This window comes from Capricornis sumatraensis, chromosome 13, assembly GCF_032405125.1.
Source record: "Capricornis sumatraensis isolate serow.1 chromosome 13, serow.2, whole genome shotgun sequence".
Classification (NCBI taxonomy): Eukaryota; Metazoa; Chordata; class Mammalia; order Artiodactyla; family Bovidae; genus Capricornis; species Capricornis sumatraensis.
Genome location: NC_091081.1, coordinates 61,584,102 through 61,603,483, shown reverse-complemented (window position 1 = coordinate 61,603,483; position 19,382 = coordinate 61,584,102). Strand labels below are relative to the sequence as shown.

The 19,382-nt window shown below is 40.2% G+C and overlaps 1 protein-coding gene across 3 annotated transcripts in view; it reads right to left on the bottom strand.

The window, feature by feature from the left end:
* PDE7B (phosphodiesterase 7B) overlaps nt 1–19,382 on the bottom strand; it is a 247,656-nt gene that overhangs the window by 83,787 nt on the left and 144,487 nt on the right. For all 3 annotated transcript variants that reach the window (XM_068985151.1, XM_068985149.1, XM_068985152.1), the window contains one exon: nt 5,665–5,748. In XM_068985151.1, the coding sequence (XP_068841252.1) occupies nt 5,665–5,748 (84 nt within the window). The remainder of the gene's footprint in view (nt 1–5,664; nt 5,749–19,382) is intronic.

Below are 19,382 nucleotides of genomic sequence, written 5' to 3'. Positions count from 1 at the left end.
CGTCTCTACATTTTCTCCTCTCTTGTTTTTCCCCAAAGTCAGTAAATGAAATTAGTATGTTGGAAATCAGCCTGGGGATAATGTGAGAAATTGCATTCCTTTCCCTCCTGCTTCCTTTCAGTCCTCTGTTTTAGAACCGCAAGTGGAATAAAAGTCATTGTCACCCTTTTTCTCATTCCGTTCTGTCCCTCCATATTTAGATGTAAAGAAGAGTCTTTTAAAAAGTCTATGATTCCCGATTCCCACACAATGGTGCTGAAACCAGTTTCCTGCTACTGATCCAGAGTAGCTTCAAGAAATTCATATAGATGCTTCTTTTCTAATTGGTATAAAATATAAACAGGAAATGAAATGGGCTATTAACAAGTAATTTTATCTCACATATCTATTGATTTGGGTGAATTTCTTATGAGGAAAATTTTCTGATCTTTATTCTCAGATTGCAGGTAACATAGGAGGGGTGCTGGCTTGGAGTTCTCTTTTTGTAGGAAAAACCATATAATCCATTGGCATTGTAACTTATTGTCCAAGCCTGGATATTATGGTATCCGAAAGGTAGCATTATAAATAAGTATGCCTAGACAACAGGTACAAATTAGGGCTATCGCAGGCAAAGCAGGTATATATTGTCACCTTATACAGAGATGACAGGTACGTGATTACCATAGTACTCTACCCTCAAAGAATATGGGGAAAGGAGCACCTCTTGAAGAACATTTGTGCATTTAGAAATTATAATTGTGGAGTTTAAAATCTGGATATGAAACTCTCAGCAAGATAGTTTCACTTTGGCTTCTCCTCCTACTGCATGCAAATTTGGTTAACGTGAGTCCATTCTTAAAGTCATGGCACTGGGGAATGAAAAGAAAAAAATGTTAACAAAGGAGAATAGGTTGGATTGAATTTATCTATAGAGATATCATAAACTCCTTTCCCTCAATTAAAAAATCTAATTTAAAGGTTGGTAACTTTTTTTTCTGTAAGGGGTCATAGTCTTTGTTACAACTGCTCTGCCATTGTAGGGTGAAAGTAGCTGTAGACAACATATAAACGGATGGGCGTGGCTGTATTCCAGTAAAATCTTGTTGACAAAACAGGCAGGGTAGTGACACAGATTTGGTGCATTAGCTACTGTTTGCCCATCTCTGTTCTAGTTCTGTTTTAATACCTAGAAGCTGTGTTCTGATTGAAGGGCAATTATTTTAGATATGAGCTCTGACGTCTCCTGTCCTATTGTGACAGGCTGGGGTTGTAGCTAATGGGAGAAGTACATGGATCTTACTATTTAGTGCGTGTTTTTGCTTATGCATGTCTCAGCCATTCTAGGCATAGCTGAGGTGGGTGGTGGAGGGTAAGCTGTCATGGACACGCTGGACAGAGAATGGCAGCCATGTGGTTCTCATGAAGTCTTGTAGGAGGGAGGCTGCAGGGATGCAGACACAGGGGGAAGAGAGGTTATGGTGATACAGTTTTACCTCTATTTTTTTTTTTAAGTCCTAGATGAGATTTTTGGGAGAGTTTACAGAACTGAAGGCACTTGAGGAAAATGGGTCTGTGCCTATTCTTGGAAAATTTGACTCAAAATTAAGGTAAATTACATTAAAAAAATCACTTGAATTTGGTACTTATGGTGTAGAATTGGAATCAGCTGGTAAAACTAAAAGTTTTTGGAGGAAGTCCCAAAATATTCTTAGGGGTTTATTTTACATATTTTATAAAGTTATATTTAAAATGTTTCCCTTTAGGTGGAAAGCAGACACTAACAACTCAGGCATACCACAACATGGACAAGGATGGGATCGAAGAGAATTAAGTAGATTGTATACTATAAGGCAGTAGGAAATATGACACATAAATCTTATGTGACTCTATATGACACAGATAGCCGCATCTGCTGCTACTTAGTGACAAGCTGCTTTAGTTGTAGCCTAAGGAAACTGTGGAGAGTGAGCACAATAATGTCACTGGTTCTAGGCAATGGAATGGGTAGTATCACAAATAAGGAAAAGTCTCAGAGGTCTTCAGTTCTATCTGAGCTGCTCAGCTAAATGAAGAGGATGATTGACATTTATAATTATTTAATATTATCTTTTTGAGGAGACCCTTTATTCAGTAAGTCAACAGGAGCTACTAAAGGTCAACAACTATCAAGAGAATATCATTTAGGATCTTGTAGTCTATGTAGGGATGAGGCTTTTTGTATCTAGGAAAAAAATCGAGATAACTTATAAAACAAAGTACAGCAAAGGCAAATTAATATTGCCGTAGCATATGTTACTGATAAAGAGGCATGAATGAAAGGGTTATCAGAGTGGAGTGCAAACAGATGAGAAAGGGAATTATAAGATGGATGGCCAACACTATCACTCAGTGGATGGGAGGTCATGACCAACAGACGAGGTGAAATAGGGATGGAGAACAGAGAGCAACCTGGGTCAGGGGAAGGAGGCTAAGATTGGGTCTAGGTGCCAGGAAGATCCTGGCAGATCTGCAGCTGAGGGAAGACAGGAAAGCACCTGGTTACAGATGATCTATTATATTGTGAATAATAAAACAGTGAAATATTATCTACATTGACTTTCTGTTGAAATTTTTTCCACATTCCAATTTTTTCAGCTTAAAAAGTAAAACAATATATTGAAAAATCCAAGTGTTACAGAAGCCTAAGATGTAGACAGTTAAATATTCCATAGTTCCACCTGCAAAGATAACTGTTATTAGCAGTTGATGTTGCTCATTAATACTAGGATAAATAAATTTTTAAAAAGTTTATATTTGGAACCTTGGAATTATAGGGGGAAATATCTCCCATTTTCCTAATTTGTTCATCCTGTATATTAGAACCCATGACATAACATCTCATTTACTACTGAAAAGAGGCTTTTTGGTTATTTTCTGCCTCTATCTGGTTTTAGAAAAGGCAGAGCAACCAGAGATCAAATTGCCAACATCTGCTGGATCATGGAAAAAGCAAGAGAGTTCCAGAAAAACATCTATTTCTGCTTTACTGACTATGCCAAAGCCTTTGACTGTGTGGATCACAATAAACTGTGAAAAAATTCTGAAAGAGATGGGAATACCAGACCACCTGACCTGCCTCTTGAGAAACCTGTATGCAGGTCAGGAAGCAACAGTTAGAACTGGACATGGAACAACAGACTGGTTCCAAATAGGAAGAGGAGTACGTCAAGGCTGTATATTGTCACCCTGCTTATTTAACTTCTATGCAGAGTACATCATGAGAAACCCTGGGCTGGAAGAAGCAAAAGCTGGAATCAAGATTGCCGGGAGAAATATCAATCACCTCAGATATGCAGATGACACCTTATGGCAGAAAGTGAAGAGGAACTAAAAAGCCTCTTGATGAAAGTGAAAGAGGAGAGTGAAAAAGTTGGCTTACAGCTCAACATTCAGAAAACGAAGATCATGGCATCCGGTCCCATCACTTCATGGGAAATAGATGGGGAAACAGTGGGAGCAGTGTCAGACTTTACTTTTCTGGGCTCCAAAATCACTGCAGATGGTGGCTGCAGCCATGAAATTAAAAGATGCTTACTCCTTGAAAGAAAAGTTATGACCAAACTAGATAGCACATTGAAAAGCAGAGACATTACTTTGCCAACAAAGGTCCATCTAGTCAAGGCTATGGTTTTTCCAGTGGTCATGTATGGATGTGAGAGTTGGACTGTGAAGAAAGCTGAGTGCCAAAGAATTGATGCTTTTGAACTGTGGTGTTGGAGGACTCCTGAGAGTCCCTTGGATTGCAAGGATATCCAACCAGTCCATTCTAAAGAAGATCAGCCCTGGGTGTTCATCGGAAGGAATGATGCTAAAGCTGAAACTCCAGCACTTTGGCTGCCTCATTCGAAGAGTTGACTCATTGGAAAAGACTCTGATGCTGGGAGGGATTGGGGGCAGGAGGAGAAGGGGATGACAGAGGATGAGATGGCTGGATGGCATCACCGACTCGACGGACATGAGTTTGAGTGAACTCTAGGAGTTAGTGTTGGACAGGGAGGCCTGGTGTGCTGCGATTTACGGGGTCGCAAAGAGTCGGATATGACTGATCGACTGAACTGAACTGAACCCTCAGTATGTGGTGCTGTTGAGGGTCCTGGTCTACATGGGACAGTAAATTAGGCCCTTGCTCATCTCCACACTCCTTGGTGAAGCCATATGCCTGGGACCTGGAAATCCATACAGGTTAGAGGCTGTCTCAAGGGGTAACTTCCATGGGTAGCTGGAACAACCCATCCAGGGTTATAAGGAGGGGTTAAGAGTCACTGTTGGCTTTCCTGGTGGCTCAGCAGTAAAGAATCTGCCTGCCAAAGCAGAAGATGTGGGTTTGATCCCTGGGTCAGGAACATCCCTTGGAGGAGGAAATGGCAACCCACTCCAGTATTCTTGGCTGGGAAATCCCATGAACAGAGGAACCTGGAGACTACAGTCCATGGGGTTGCAAAGAGTCAGACATAACAGCAACAAGAGACACTGTCGGAGCTCCTCATTGACCAAAACTGCATTAGTCTGGTGACTTGGATCCTATCCTCTAAAATGCAGTTTTGGGGGAATGGGTGAGGGAGGTGGTCTCTAGTATGAAAGAGTTACTCCAAATCTCTGTGTCTCTGAAAGAACTGCAAAAACAGATATTGCACACTGATATGGGAGGGGAACAAGCCAGGAGAAATACACTCCTTGTTCATCCTTCATTGATCTGGGGAGGATCTAAGGATCAGAAATAGCAAGTTCCAGTTTCTTCTAGTAATTTTCAGGGGTCAAGACAAATCAAATTACATCTTGAGTTAAACTTGTTTATGCCAAAGAAAAGTAATACTTTGTGGGTACAACCCAGCACTTTGAAATTTATGGATGTGAAGTGATATGAGAACCAAATACTGAAAACCTTGGCGTAAGTTGTGAAATATATTCATTTTTCTTCATTCCCTACTCCCAAGTCCCAAGTGAAGGATGATTGTAATAAAAGACATGAAAACTGGAGTGGAGGCTGTTACTGGTTTGGGTTTCCAGAGGAACCTGAGATTAAGAGAATTATGAACCAGAGGTTGAGCAAATCTCCAAAAGAGGAATAAAATAAAAGTGGAAAGGTAGCAATAAATGAACTTCTTAAGTAGTCATAATGGAGGAAGCAGCAAGCATAGACTGAAAGGACTTTGCCATGGTGAAGAGTTCTACCAGGACTGCAAGAACCGACCTCAGAGACTTAGATTAGATAAAGAAGGGAAATTAGATAATGGATGGTTACTAAGGGCAGTGGTAGAATAGGTTTCCCTGTGGAGTTTTTAAAATAAAATAGAATCTCATCTGGTCTAGTCCTGGCTGAAGGTGGAGAGAATGTCCTGGATAGTGAAAGGAATCGTTTCCTTGTATAGGGCTTCACTGTTTTGAAGATTTACATTTTTCAAGCTGACATGACTTCATTGGACACCCCACTGTCGCCCAAGCTCTGAGAGGTAGGGCTGGGCTGAATGACTTCACTATGAAGGAAATCTAAAGACCAAGGGTTAATTTGCAATTGGGAGGGGAGACACAGAGGAAGGAAGGCAGACCTCCAAGGGTTTTGAAGTTCAGAGGGAAGTGAGAATTTTTTTTTTTTTTTTTTTTAAGGAAACGTTTGTTCCTTTCCAGGTACACTTGATTACTCACTGTTAAGGAGGCGGAAGTCGATGAATGGGTAGGAGCCGCGGCGTTCAGCAGGAACCCCCGTCTGACCCCTCAGTCGTACATCTCCTAGAAAACAAAATCCAAACAAATGTTTGAAAACGTTGCCAAGTGTATTCACTTTTCCTCTGCAAATCCTCTTACCCACTTATGTCACTGGAACCAACACCAAATATCAGGAGAAAAACGATTCCATTCACCTTGTTTAAGAGAGCACTATGAGGAAAGGGATATTTAATGAATGCTGAGTGTAATGGACTTGGCAATATTCTAACCAGTGAAGCAGCGTGCCTTTATATCTGTCTGGAAGATAGGTCTGTGAACATTTTGGTAATTTACAAAGTTCCCATAGTTTTTTTTACTCTTTCTATCACCATAAAGATGAAGCAGCTTAATATGGAGGACAAAAAGTATGCTGGGATTAGAGCTTTTATTTTAATTAGAAGTTTTAATTACCCACAGTTCTGTTTCTCTTGGTCCAGCACAGGTTTGTTTTTTTTTTTTTTTCTCTCTGACCGGCATCCACCTTCTTTGCTTCTCAGGTTGTATCATTTGACCTGCCTTAGAATCTGCCAGGGCCCATCGAGCTCCTAGTACTTTAGACACTCAATGTGTAAAGTTTCTGCTGCTGCTGCTAAGTCGCTTCAGTCGTGTCTGACTCTATGCGACCCCATAGACGGCAGCCCACCAGGCTCGCCCCTCCCTGGGATTCTCCAGGCAAGAACACTGGAGTGGGTTGCCATTTCCTTCTCCAATGCATGAAAGTGAAAAGTGAAAGTGAAGTCGCTCAGTCATGTCTGACTCTAAGCGACCCCATGGACTGCAGCCCACCAGGCTCCTCCATCCATGGGATTTTCCAGGCAAGAGTACTGGAGTGGGGTCCCATCGCCTTCTCCGGTGTAAAGTTTCTAGTGTGTGTTAAATCGCTTCAGTAGTGTCCGACTCTTTGCGACTGACTGGACTGCAGCCCGCCAAGCTTCTTTGCCCATGGGATTCTCCATGCAAGAACACTGAAATGGGTTGCCCTGTTCTCCTCCAGGGGATCTTCTCGACCCAGGGATCAAACCCATGTCTCTTATATCTCCTGCACTGGCAGACAGGTCCTTTACCACTCGCGCCACCTTCACGGGTGCTAAAAGTTTCTAGTACTTATTCATTTGTTGTTTTTCAGTCGCTAAGTCACGTCTGACTCTTTGTGACTCCATGGACTATAGCCCACCAGGCTCCTCTGTCCTTCACTATCTCTCAGACTTTCTCGAATTCATGTCCATTGAGTCAGTGATGCTATCTAACCATCTCATCCTTTGCTGTCCCCTTCTCCTGCCTTCAATCTTTCCCAGCATCAGGGTCTTTTCCAATGAGTCAACTCTTCACATCATGTGGCCAAAGTATTGGAGCTTCAGCTCCAGCAACATTAGAACAAGGCAGACCTTGGATAAACTTAGCTCAGACACTTGCTACCCGTGTGATAATTGGAAATTTTATTTCTCTGAGCCTCAGTTGCCTCACTTCAAGGTGCCATTGGTTGGAGAATCTAAAATAACACTTGCTGCCTGCAAATAAATGCTGGTTTTACTTCCTTCTACCCCACTCCAGCACTCTTGCCTGGAAAATCCCATGGATGGAGGAGCCTGGTGGGCTGCAGTCCATGGGGTCGCTTAGAGTCAGACATGACTGAGCAACTTCACTTTCACTTTTCACTTTCATGCATTGGAGAAGGAAATGGCAACCCACTCCAGTGTTCTTGCCTGGAGAATCCCAGGGAGGGGCAAGCCTGGTGGGCTGCCGTCTATGGGGTCGCACAGAGTCGGACATGACTGAAGCGACTTAGCAGCAGCAGCAACACCCCTGCAAAGCTGGGATCATATTTTGTGTTCTGCATTTCTCCACAGTGCTTTGTGTGTTGTCTGGTATTTAACAGACTCTAAGTGAATGTCTTCTATTGACTAGATTAGATATAAAGACCAAATCCACCAATTAGTACATATAACATGAAATCAGAGGAGAGGTAAAAATACATGAGACCCAATATTCTTCTGAAAGACTTGAACTGGGGAAGGAGTAATGGGTTCACTTCCATAAACCACTCTTTCCCAGACATGAGATGGCACTAGGGCCTCCACCTATGAGTGAAGAGGACGAACAGTCTTCTCCCATTAACTCCTGGAGTTTACCAGGGCCTAGGTGAGGTCTCCATCAGTTCTAACTCATGTGACTTACTGTTTAAAATATCCCCCACAGATGGGCCTTGTATATACATGGGCTTATGAATTGCAAGCTGTGAGCCCTCAGGCAATTCTTGCTTTGAATCTTATATTGATGCTTTACTTAATGGTTTGTATAATCTGATGTTGTAGTGCCATATTGATATTAAAGAATGTTACAATTTACAGAATACAGCAAAGTGGGAGGAGGAGGGAAAGGATGGAAAAGTACATTTCAAAATATGAATACAATGAATATAATCTGGCATTAAAGAAGAGAATGCTGGCATTTGATAAGTTCATTGGGGTGGATGGTCAATATTTATAGGAAAGCCACTGGCAAAACATGAAGAGTTTTTCTCTCCTTGGGTTGTCTTCATCATCTTATGTTTATAGCTCTCTAGACTTTACAAAACACTTTCATAGATATTATAGTACATTTATTTTCTTGTTTCTCTCTTTGGATCCTCACAATAGCCTTGTAAGGAGAACTACTATTATTTCTCTTACTTTATAGGTGAGAAAACAGAGGCTCAGAAAAGAGGGTGAAGGGACTGCTATTTCACCCTCCTGGTTCCAGCTCAGGTGGCAGGCCCCTTAAAGGCATTCAGTAGACTGACTTTATTTATTTTTAAACTTCATCATTCTTTATTGAAGTATTGTTGTTTTACAATATCATACTAGTTTCAGGTGTATAGTATAGTGATTCAGTGTTTTTAATACATTGTACTCTTTTAAATTTTGTTATAGGATGATGACAATAATTCCCACTGCTATACAATATATCCTTGTTGCTTCTCTATTTTATACATAGCAGTTTGTTTCTCTCAATCACATACCCATATCTTGCCCCCTCCTCTTCTTATTCCCCTCTGATAACCACTAATTTGTTTTCTGTATCTGTGAGTCTTTCTGTTTTGCTATATATATTCATTTGTTAATTTTTAGACTCCACATATAAGTAATATCAAATGTTTTTGTGGTTTTCTGTTTGACTAATTTCACTGAGCACAATATTCTCTAGGTCCATCCACATTGTTGCAGTGGCAGAATTTCATTCTTTTTATTGACTGAGTAATGTTTCACTGTGTATATATACTGTATCTTCTTTATCCATTTGTCTATTGACTTCGAGTGCCTGCATTTATGGTGCTTTAAGCTTACAGTTAGCAGGGTTAGTCCTTAAATCTAGGTTGTTCTGCTTCATAGGCAAAGATCTCTCCTCAATACCATTGGTTTTTATCCCTATGAAGTGTACACACCTGGTTTATAAAGTTAAAAAAGTCATAGGTCCCCATTTTAAAATGATATGACAAATTCAGCACTGCATTTAAATGAACTTATATTTTATGAGTGAGAGTAAGAGACACACACTTGAAAACCTATGCAGAGATGAGACTGTCTTCATTTGGTGGAAAGCTGGCTGGGCTTGTGGATTTGTTTACCTACTATGTCATCCTTTTGGGCTTTTCCTATGGGTTTCAGGCTCATCAATTGGAATTCACTTCTTCACTAGTATTTTCTTCTCAGTTTTACCAAAGAGTTCCTCCTGCTTTTGTAGTTCTGACGGTATTATTTTCCCAGAAAATTTCTAATATCATTGTGGGTTTTGAAGCCTCTGCCAGAGTTTATTCCATTTGTGCATCTGAAAGTCTAAGGCAGAGATGACCCATTATTCTGTAAGACTTTAGATTTAGAGAAACTGTGAAGAGACAGCACCAGGTGCAAAGTGTGCAAAAAGGGGATGATAAGCTAGGATCAGGAAACTCCTATTACTGAGAGGACTAGCATTTCATCATCTTGGGTGACCTTGGGCTAATCAATAACCACTTTGAGGTCCATAAATTTGTGTTATGTAGCATTTTTCCACACCACAGGATTGTTGTGAGGAAATTATCAAGTGCCTGAAAAATAACATGTTAATGTTATTGAAAATAGTGAATAACAATAACAGTTAATGCTACTTATGCTGTGCTGAGCATTTTACATGCATTGTCTCATATCACCTACCCAACAACTCATCGAAGAAGGTATTAATATTATTATTATACCATTCACCAATGAGGAAACTGAGGCCAATGTAAATTTGATATTTTGTCTGTGCCCAGAGCTAGTGAGTAGAGAGTTTGTGCTTAAACTCAGAACTGGTTTCAAACCCCATGTTCTTAACCAACCATCCTTCTATAGTATTAGGATAAAAAATTGTATAAAGAGTTAAGCATTAACTTTTTATTGCATAATGTATGCTCTGATTGTTTTTGCCCATAAACCAAGTATATATTCATCATGATTCTTGGAAACTAAATACCAGGGAAATCCAGGCCCTTGATGAATTCAAGATTCAATCAGATAGATGTTTATTCAAATAGCACTTCACTGGAAATGGACTGTATGAATAAGACAACCAAATCCTGCTCTGGATCAACAACACATCTATTATTTTTAAGTAAGAAATGGAAGGCAATTATTAAAAATATTATTCAGCAGAACTCAAACGACCTGGCAACTAATTTACACAAGCTCTTTGGCCTGGAGAATTCCATGGACTTTATAGTCCTTGGGGTCACAAAGGGTCAGAAACAACTGAGCCACTTTCACATTCTTTCTTTCTTTCTTAATTAAGATAATTTTTTTAATGATGCAATCCCACTTTTGAGAAAAAGAGACAAATAACAATGAAGCATGTTGATAGCAAAGATACCCAAACAAACAAATCAACAGCAACAACAACAAGCTACACAACCCATACTTGAAAGATTCTGTTAAATGGTTATTCTAGCTGTAACTACAATTACAGCCTGGGAAGCAGATACTCATAAACCTAACAATGGCCTTTAGGTGTAGTATATCATTGCTTTAAAATAAGGATAAAATCCTGTTAAAAATACTAATGAGGCAAGAGTCAGGATGACTGTAAGTTGGCTAACAATGCATTTCAGAAAATTTTCAACATGAAAAGTTAAATACAAACCAAAGATTCCGTATCTTGAGGGTTTTATTGAAGCAAAGCTTGAATGAGGGTAAAAAGAATGTTTTCAGTATAAGTTCTTATATAGAAAGGTCTTGCTCCTTCTCCCTGCTTTCAGGAGCCCCTTCTGATATTAAATTGCTTCAATATGTTCTTGCAAAGAGAGAAATGATTCAGTAACAATGGTCCCTGGAGGAGCAGAGGCCACTGGTCTGAGGAACAGGTCGAATGGTGTCCTGCTGTGCTGCTTTTACTGGCCCGTAGTCTCAAGCAATTATCTGTTTACCTAAGGCCTTATATCCAAGCTAAACAGTTATTTTAACTATTCATGAGACCCTTGTTTAACTGAAGCAACTTTTTTTTTTTCTGCTGGCAAACGAAAAGTGCTGTGGAAGCAGGGGGGGAAGCGTTGACAGCTCAGAGTCGTGTCCTCGGTCTGTTCTCATTGTGTTCCAAAATGAAACCAACAGCAGGGGAATTCTTATTTTGAAAGGGCTGCTTCTCTTTTGCCCCTTCAGGCTGAAAACATAACATGTCGTCCTCGGGTATTTAAAGCTGCCAGCATGGGCAGGGAGCTGAGACAGCCACTCACCCTCCCAGGGGACGTGGTTCCGGGATGGACCTCTTGCCCACTTGGCTTCCCAGGCTGTCTCTGTTTAATAAAAGCTTGGGAGGGAGCAGACATTATGTGGCCTCTTATGTAACTGGGAAAGAGGGTGGAGACTCTGACAGCGATGACAACTTACAGTGGCTGAAACACGGGCCACATGACAAGAACCAGACTCTGGCCCCTGTCTTGGTGTCAAGGTCATCTCAGGGTGGGGAAAACAGGTAGGAAAGCGACATAGCAGTAGCTACTGTGCTCTTATTGCATCTAAGATGAATGAAAAAGATAATGAGACAAGCTGCAGGAACCCAGGATAGATGTTTATAGGGCATCACAATGAACGAGGAAGATGAGATGGTGGTAGAGTCAGAAAGATGCTCTTGAGCAGCCCAAACACGGCAGGAGAGAAGATGCGCTCATGAAAGGTATTCCTTTGAACTTCCTTAGATATTTCTAACTCACGTCACTGCCACACACTTGCAAAACAAAGGCAGAGAGAACCCAGATCCACGAATCTCACACAAGCACTTCAACAGGCTGCCCTGCCTCAGCCCTGGTGGCTTCAAATATTTCAGATGACTACTCTCAATTAGCAAAGTGAATTATTTCTCCTAAAACATTGATCTAGCCAAACAGAGGAGAAAGGTTGCGCAGTTTAATCACTCCACAGATTTATGGGATACGACAGGCAGCCAGTTTAGATAAGTCAGGCAGAGAGGACTGTTCTGAGGACTGTGAGCTCACAGGAGATCCAAGATGGCTGATGAGACCCAAGTTTCCCTCCCAGAGGTTTTATCTTCTGCTTTACTTTCTTGAGTGAGGCTGTCTGTTACTCAGAACCTGTCCAGTGATCTGTTGCACTAATTGTGCATTTCTGGGCTACTGCTGAGGGAGCTTTGTGTGTAGGAAAGAGAGGGACCAGGAGTTAGATGTCCTGAAACCATGCTTTTGGCACAGGAAATAATATAAAGTTTTCTTTGCGTGTGAAAAAAGTTCTTTCTCTCTTCTCTTCTTAAAAACCTTTAACTTCATGTCAAATTCAGACAAAGGGGAATTTCACCAAGTTAGAGTCAATATTCTATTGCCTAACTGTATTACCCTGCAACTTTAGTTTGGAATTATTAAATATGTTGTGACAAATGAATATTTTGGGACTTAAATGGTGAGAAAATGAATATACAAATAGAAGTGCTTCTATGTTCTAGCATGGGTATGGTATGTTTTAACTCAGACTAGATATTTTTCAGCTTCATGATTTAACAGAGGGAAAATGAGGGAAAAAATTACAATCTCTAGGGATACAGGAGAGTAATAAAAAGGGATATTGAACAAGAAGCAGCAGGAATGCCTTAAGAGAATTCCAAGAAGCTGCTTTAAAAAAAAGCCTGAAAAGAACACAAAAAGCTTATATTCTCTCAAAGATTGAGAAGAAGGGGAATAATCTGAGGAGTCATTTTAGGGAATACATGATCTGGATCTGCCTTAAGTAATGAAAACACCAATGTAAGCTTGTACATTATTCACTTATTTCTGGGATAATGCTCTTTATCTTCAGAATGTCACCAAAGTAAATTTTGTTGTTTTTCAATAAATGTATAACGTACACTCACAATGCCTGTTACATCACAGGCACTCAAAAAACCCCAGTAACTATTACCATCATTTTGTTACTATTCTGAGATTCCTGCGTCCTCCCCCATAATAGTAGGCATTATTTAGGAGAATTTTAAAGTCAGGAACTCTTTTAAGGACTGTACATGTATGAACTGGTTTAGTCCTCATAACCATCCACCTGAGGCAGGTGTGTGTAACATCCCCATTGTGCCAAGGAATATAGAGTTTGTAAGTCAGCTGAATTGGGATCAGAAGCCATTGGTCTTGGAAGTCCTTGCTCTCTAACCCACCACTGCACAGTGGCAGCGTCTCCAACCTCCACAACAACGACCAGTCGGTCTGTTGATGACATTACTCATGGCTTCCTTGATCTTTCCAGGTTTTCCAGGTGTTTCTCCTCTCTCTGCTGGGCAGGTCAGGGTTAATGCAAGTCAATACCAAGGCTATGTCCTGAGGAAAGCAAAATCCTGGTGCTTCGTGCCAGTACTAGAAGCCCAGGACAAACAGTGGAGCCTCAGATTTTAACACGAGATGCCACGAGTCCCCAGTGATGCAGGTTAGACCACATGGAGTCTAGATTCCACTGGAGAGCCAGGTATCTTGTAGGGTGGTAGAACTTTTGGGTAAGTGTTTCAACAAAGGGGCCAATTCTAGGGTAGGCTCTGAGAAGACCTTCGATTAATTCAGTTCATTTCAATAAATATGTATGTAAAACATTATACAGAGTGTTGGAGAGTAGGTAGGGAAAAGGAAAAAATAAAGGTAGAGAAGATGTTATGTTGGCTTTCAGATAATTAATAGTCTGTTAGAAGAGATTCATAGAAATGAGTAAATATATAAGCCAGAAGGAATCTAACTTTTAGCAAGACTGGGATATTTGGGTTTGGATCCCACTCTCAGAAGTGTCATGAGGTTTTATGATTTTATATGGAGAAATAACTTGGATATTTCTGGGTCTGAAATGACTTCATAGTAATCCTGTAAAAATGTGTCAGTTAGTAGAATTGAAAGAGAATTATTTGATGTCCACTTTGAAAATTTAATGTAATTTTACATTTAAAAGAACTTCATATTTTAGAACAGCGATTGAAGCTGTGATTTAGACTTTCATACCGGGTCTTCACTAAGCAAATTTCTGTGGGTACAGGCAAATAATTTAAATTAGCAACGTTATTTTCAGAAACCTCCTATCAATAGCAGGTGATGTCTTTCATATCTAATGTGTGTTAGCTTTCTGGAAAAAAAAATTACAGCAGGAGAGGTTGGGGAAAAGGAAGAGGAGGAGGAGGAGAGAGAGGAGACCACCAAGAAAATGGACACAGGGAGGGACTGAGTCCTGGGGCTGAGGGACAGGAAGGTATCAGAGATGATTTGTAGATTTCTCTCTTGCGTGACTGGATGGTTGGTTCTATCAATCACAGAAAAAGGAAATTCTCAAAGAGGAGTCATTCATGTCCTTCATTTGATAAATGATATTTATAAGACATGATGTTTTTGGCAGGCAATACAATGGTGAAGAACCTTGGGAAGAATCTTGGCCTCATGAAGTTTGTAATCTATTAGAGGGGACATTACAGAACAATTATGCATAAATATAAAGTTGCAACTTTGGGTAGAGGAACAAAGAAGAGATATACACTGATGTTAAGAGTAATGAACTTCCCTTTGTTAGGGAGTTGTTGTGAGCCTCCTTGAGGAGGTGATATTTGATTGGAGATCTGAAGAATTAACAGTAGTTAATTTAAGGTGAACACATGTCCTGATTTGCCCTGGAGAATCTTGATTTAGACCTCTGGTCTTGCCTGCTGTATTTAGTAATATCGCCCCTTTCACATTCAAAAGTATCCTGATTAGCTCACACATTACATGATTGCTCTGAGTGCAGCAATCCAGGCAGACAGTCCTGCGAGTCTAAAAGTTTATTGCAGGAGCATGGCATATCTGAGCTCCTGTAACAAGGCCTAGCATATTCCAGAAATAACAAAGTGGATATGGTGGGTCACAGATAAAATGAGGTTGGAGGGATGTCAGGGCTTTGCAGGACAGGTTGAGGAGTTTAACCTTATCACAAGAGAATTAGAAAGCGATGGGACGATTTTAAGGGGAAGATGGTGTAATCAGATTTTCATGTTGAATAAAACAATTTTGGGTGAATAACAGAGAAGGATTGGAAGGGGCAAAACAACTAGTTAGAAGATCACTGTAGTAGTTCAGGTGAGAAAAATGGTGACTTGGAGTACAGTAGTGGTCCTAGAAGAGAAGTGAATAGATTTTAGAGATGTGTAATAGGGAGAATTGCCTGGGAATTGCCTGGCAGGTCTGAGGAAGAGGGAAGTATTAAAGATAGTTCATAGATTTCTGGTTTTCATAACTGGATGATTGATTGTGCTAGCCATAGAAAAAGGGAATTTTAAAAGGACCAGATTTGGGAGACCTTCATGTGATCAACTTTGGCTACTCTGAGTTTAAGTATTACTGGGATTTCAAAGCAAAAATATCAAGTAGGCAGTATGGGTCTAGACCTATAGGGAAGATCTAGGATGGAGATAGAAATTTATAACTCAAATAAAACTATGGGCATGTATACACATGTCTAGGAAATGAAGTGATAAGTGAATAAGGCTTGGCATGCAGGTTTAAGCAACCCTAACATTTAATGTCTTGCTGGAGGAGGAGTCTATAAAGGAGAAGAGATAGCCATAATGGTGGGAAGAAATCCAGAAGCTCATTTTGTTTTGGAAGAGAGCAATTCAAGAGAGAGGGAATGGTTTTCAGAGAGATCTTGCTGAAAGCGTAAGTGAAATGATGGTTGAAAAAAGTCCATTGGTGGCTGAGTGACAGTACTGTGAAATAGCAGCAGAGTCCTTTGGACATCACCTGGAGTTGGGGAACGGAGAAGGTTTTATTAAGAAGCCAATATTTAGATGATCTTAAATGATAAGCAAAATTTTGAAAAGCAGCACTTTATAGTGTTGGCTTGCAGTTGATCCAATTATGATCATTGAAATGAAGGGAAGAGATTTTTAAGAAAAAATCATGCTGAACTTAAAAGCAGTGGTAATTCTTAAGATTGATATTAATATCAAAATATAATTTGAAAATTGCACAGAGGACAAAATAGCTCTGGTCACGAAAATGCCTGCAAATTTTTGCAAAATATAGTGATACCCTATCACTTCTCATACCTACATACACTTTGAAAAAAAAAAAAGTCTCATGCAAATTAATGCCAAGAAAAGTATTCACTGAAAAGAAAAGGATGGGCATTTCTAATGAGAAGAAATGTAATTAATAAGATAAAATACAATGTCCCAATATTGCTGAATAATTTCTTGTTTTCTTGAACTTTGAATAATTTGAGAGAAGCGTTTCAATGTATTGTTTGTTTTCATGTGCTTCTGAACTTCCTGATTCTGGCTGGGAACAAGGACAAACCTGCCAAAATACTGCAAGAGGAGATGTTGCTGATCACAGGCAGGAAATACTCAAAGTCCCACGAGATGGCCTGTTCTTAGGAGACTTCCACACCAAGTCTGCTGACCTCAGAAGGACCATCAGGCCACCATGCTCACTGCTGGAGCCTGCTCAGGCCCAGGAGGTGTTTGGGAATTCTTATTCCAGGCATCTGTGCCATGATGGCACTTGGGATTCTTTTAAGCTCCAAATGTTGTTCATTCTTTGTTTTTGAGAAGGGAAACAGATGGCAAAAACTGGACTCAGTTGGGAAATGGCTGAATCCATTTTATTATATCCATGTTATAGGAAACTATTTTTCTATTAAAACCAGTCACTTACATTTCCACAGCAATGTGTCGTGTTCAATCATTAAGCCATGTCTGACTCTTTGTGACCCCATGGTCTGCAGCCCTCAGGCTTCCCTGTCCTTCACTGTCTCCCAGAGTTTGCTCAAATTCATGTCCATTGAGTTAACGATGCAATCTAACCATCTCATCATCTGTCACCCCCTTTTCCTTTTGCCTTCAACTTCTCCTAGCAACGGGGTCTTTCTCAGTGTCTGTAGTAACAGCTAACATTTACTGAGCATTTAGTACGTGCTAGGTAATGTTTGAAGTACTTTTCATGAATTAACTCATTTCATCCTCTTAAGAACCCTCCCCCCGCCCTGGCCTTAGATAAATCCTGTTGTCTATGTCATACCTGAGACACAGAGGTATTAAATTACTTTTCCAAGAAAACATAGTCAGTAAGCATGAAGGCAGTTTTGCAACCAGGGTGACTAATTCAAGTGGTAAAATCCCTGTTCAAATATGTCTTGATCTGAAGTGAGAACCATGTTATATTGTTAAAGGAGGGTGGGTATTATGTAGTATTAGAAAGTTGTATCACAAGGAAGAAGTCAATAATATGAGAAGCCGTTTACAACCTCTATGACCTAGGTAAGTATTAGCCATTCTGAGTTTCATTTAATCTATTTTATTAAGTTGGGATAACAATATCTGCCCTGTATACCTCATAAAAGGTAGGAATCAAATCACATGGATAAAACTGGTTTGTCAATAAAGTTTTATTATTAAAAATATTCTTATTTTTATATTGCTATATAAATATAAATAAATTACATATAATATAAATTCTCTATTTTTTGTCTTACATTTTATATATTGTATAAAATTATTGATATTGCTATAAAAATCTAGGTCATTGGTAAGATAAATTCAAACTAAGGAGCATTATTCTTGATATGTAATTAATTGTGAATTAAAGGTGCTATAATCAAATGTGCTTATGAAACACAGAGTTTTAGTTAAACTTTTAAAAGTGCACTGTTATGGGCTAAATCATGCCCCCCATTTATATACTGGGCTTCCCTGGTGGCTCAGACAGTAAAGAATCTGCCAGCAATGCAGGAGACCTGAGTTTGATCCCTGGGTTAGGAAGATCCCCTGGAGAAGGGAATGGCTAACCACTCTAGTCAAGGCTATGGTTTTTCCTGTGGTTATGTATGGATGTGAGAGTTGGACTGTGAAGAAGAATTGATACTTTTGAACTGTGGTGTTGGAGAAGACTCTTGAGAGTCCCTTGGACTGCAAGGAGATCCAACCAGTCCATTCTGAAGGAGATCAGCCCTGGGATTTCTTTGGAAGGAATGATGCTAAAGCTGAAGCTCTAGTACTTTGGCCACCTCATGCAAAGAGTTGACTCATTGGAAAAGACTCTGATGCTGGGAGGGATTGGGGGCAGGAGGAGAAGGGGACGAGAGAGGATGAGATGGCTTGATGGCATCACAGACTCGATGGACATGAGTCTGAGTGAACTCTGGGAGTTGGTGATGGACAGGGAGGCCTGGCGTGCTGCAATTCAGGGGGTCGCAAAGAATCGGACACGACTGAGCGACTGAACTGAACTGAACTGAACCACTCCAGTATACTTGCCTGGAGAATTCCATGGACAGAGGAGCCTAGCAGGCTACAGTCCATGTGGTTGCAAAGAGTCAGACTGGGAGACTAACACTTTTCACTTTCACATTCATGTATTGAATTTGTAATTCCCTAGTACCTCTGAGTATGACTCTCTTGCCAGATGGGACTTTTAAAGAAGTGACTGGGCTAAAATGAAGCCATTATGGTGGGCTCTAATCCAATCTGACTGGTGTTTTTATAAAAAGAGGACATTTGGACACACAAGGAGACATCAGCTTTATGTGAGCACAGAGAAAAGGCCATGTGGGGACACAGCAAGAAGGTGGCCATCTGAAAGCCAAGGGGAGAGGACTCAAGAATTCATGTTGATATCTTGACCCTGCACTAACCTCTAGAACTCTGAGGAAATAGATCTCTGATATTTAAGACACTCAGTCTATGGTATTTTGCTAGGGAGAGGAACTGCTTCTAGTGGCAAAGAAGATATATCAGAATGAGTTCAATGGCCCCAGCTTATCAGAGGCTTCCCATATGTCTCCATTCCAATTTTCAGGATCCCATTCCTTCCCAATCAATGCCCTCACTTTAGTAGGAGATACTCTCCAGTGTTGGGAATTCAATTGTTTTGTAATTCAGCCACTAGCAGGATGAGATTCTGGGCTTGGCTTTCAGGAATCTCAGCTTTGCAGCTACAGGAAATGAGTCTTTTTCAGGGCAGACATAGAAGCTTTCAGGTCATTTATACAGAACTTGAGCTGGAAATTTGAATCCTTTAGGTCATTCTTTTCTTTTCCCACTTTGTCCAGCAACATTAGGAGTAAACAGCCAATCTCATTATACTTGTTAGTTTGAAAAAAGCAACTGAAGGGATTATATATGTGGGTACCCAGAAACTTGTCTCTTAAAGGTATTTGGTTAGGAGTATCCAA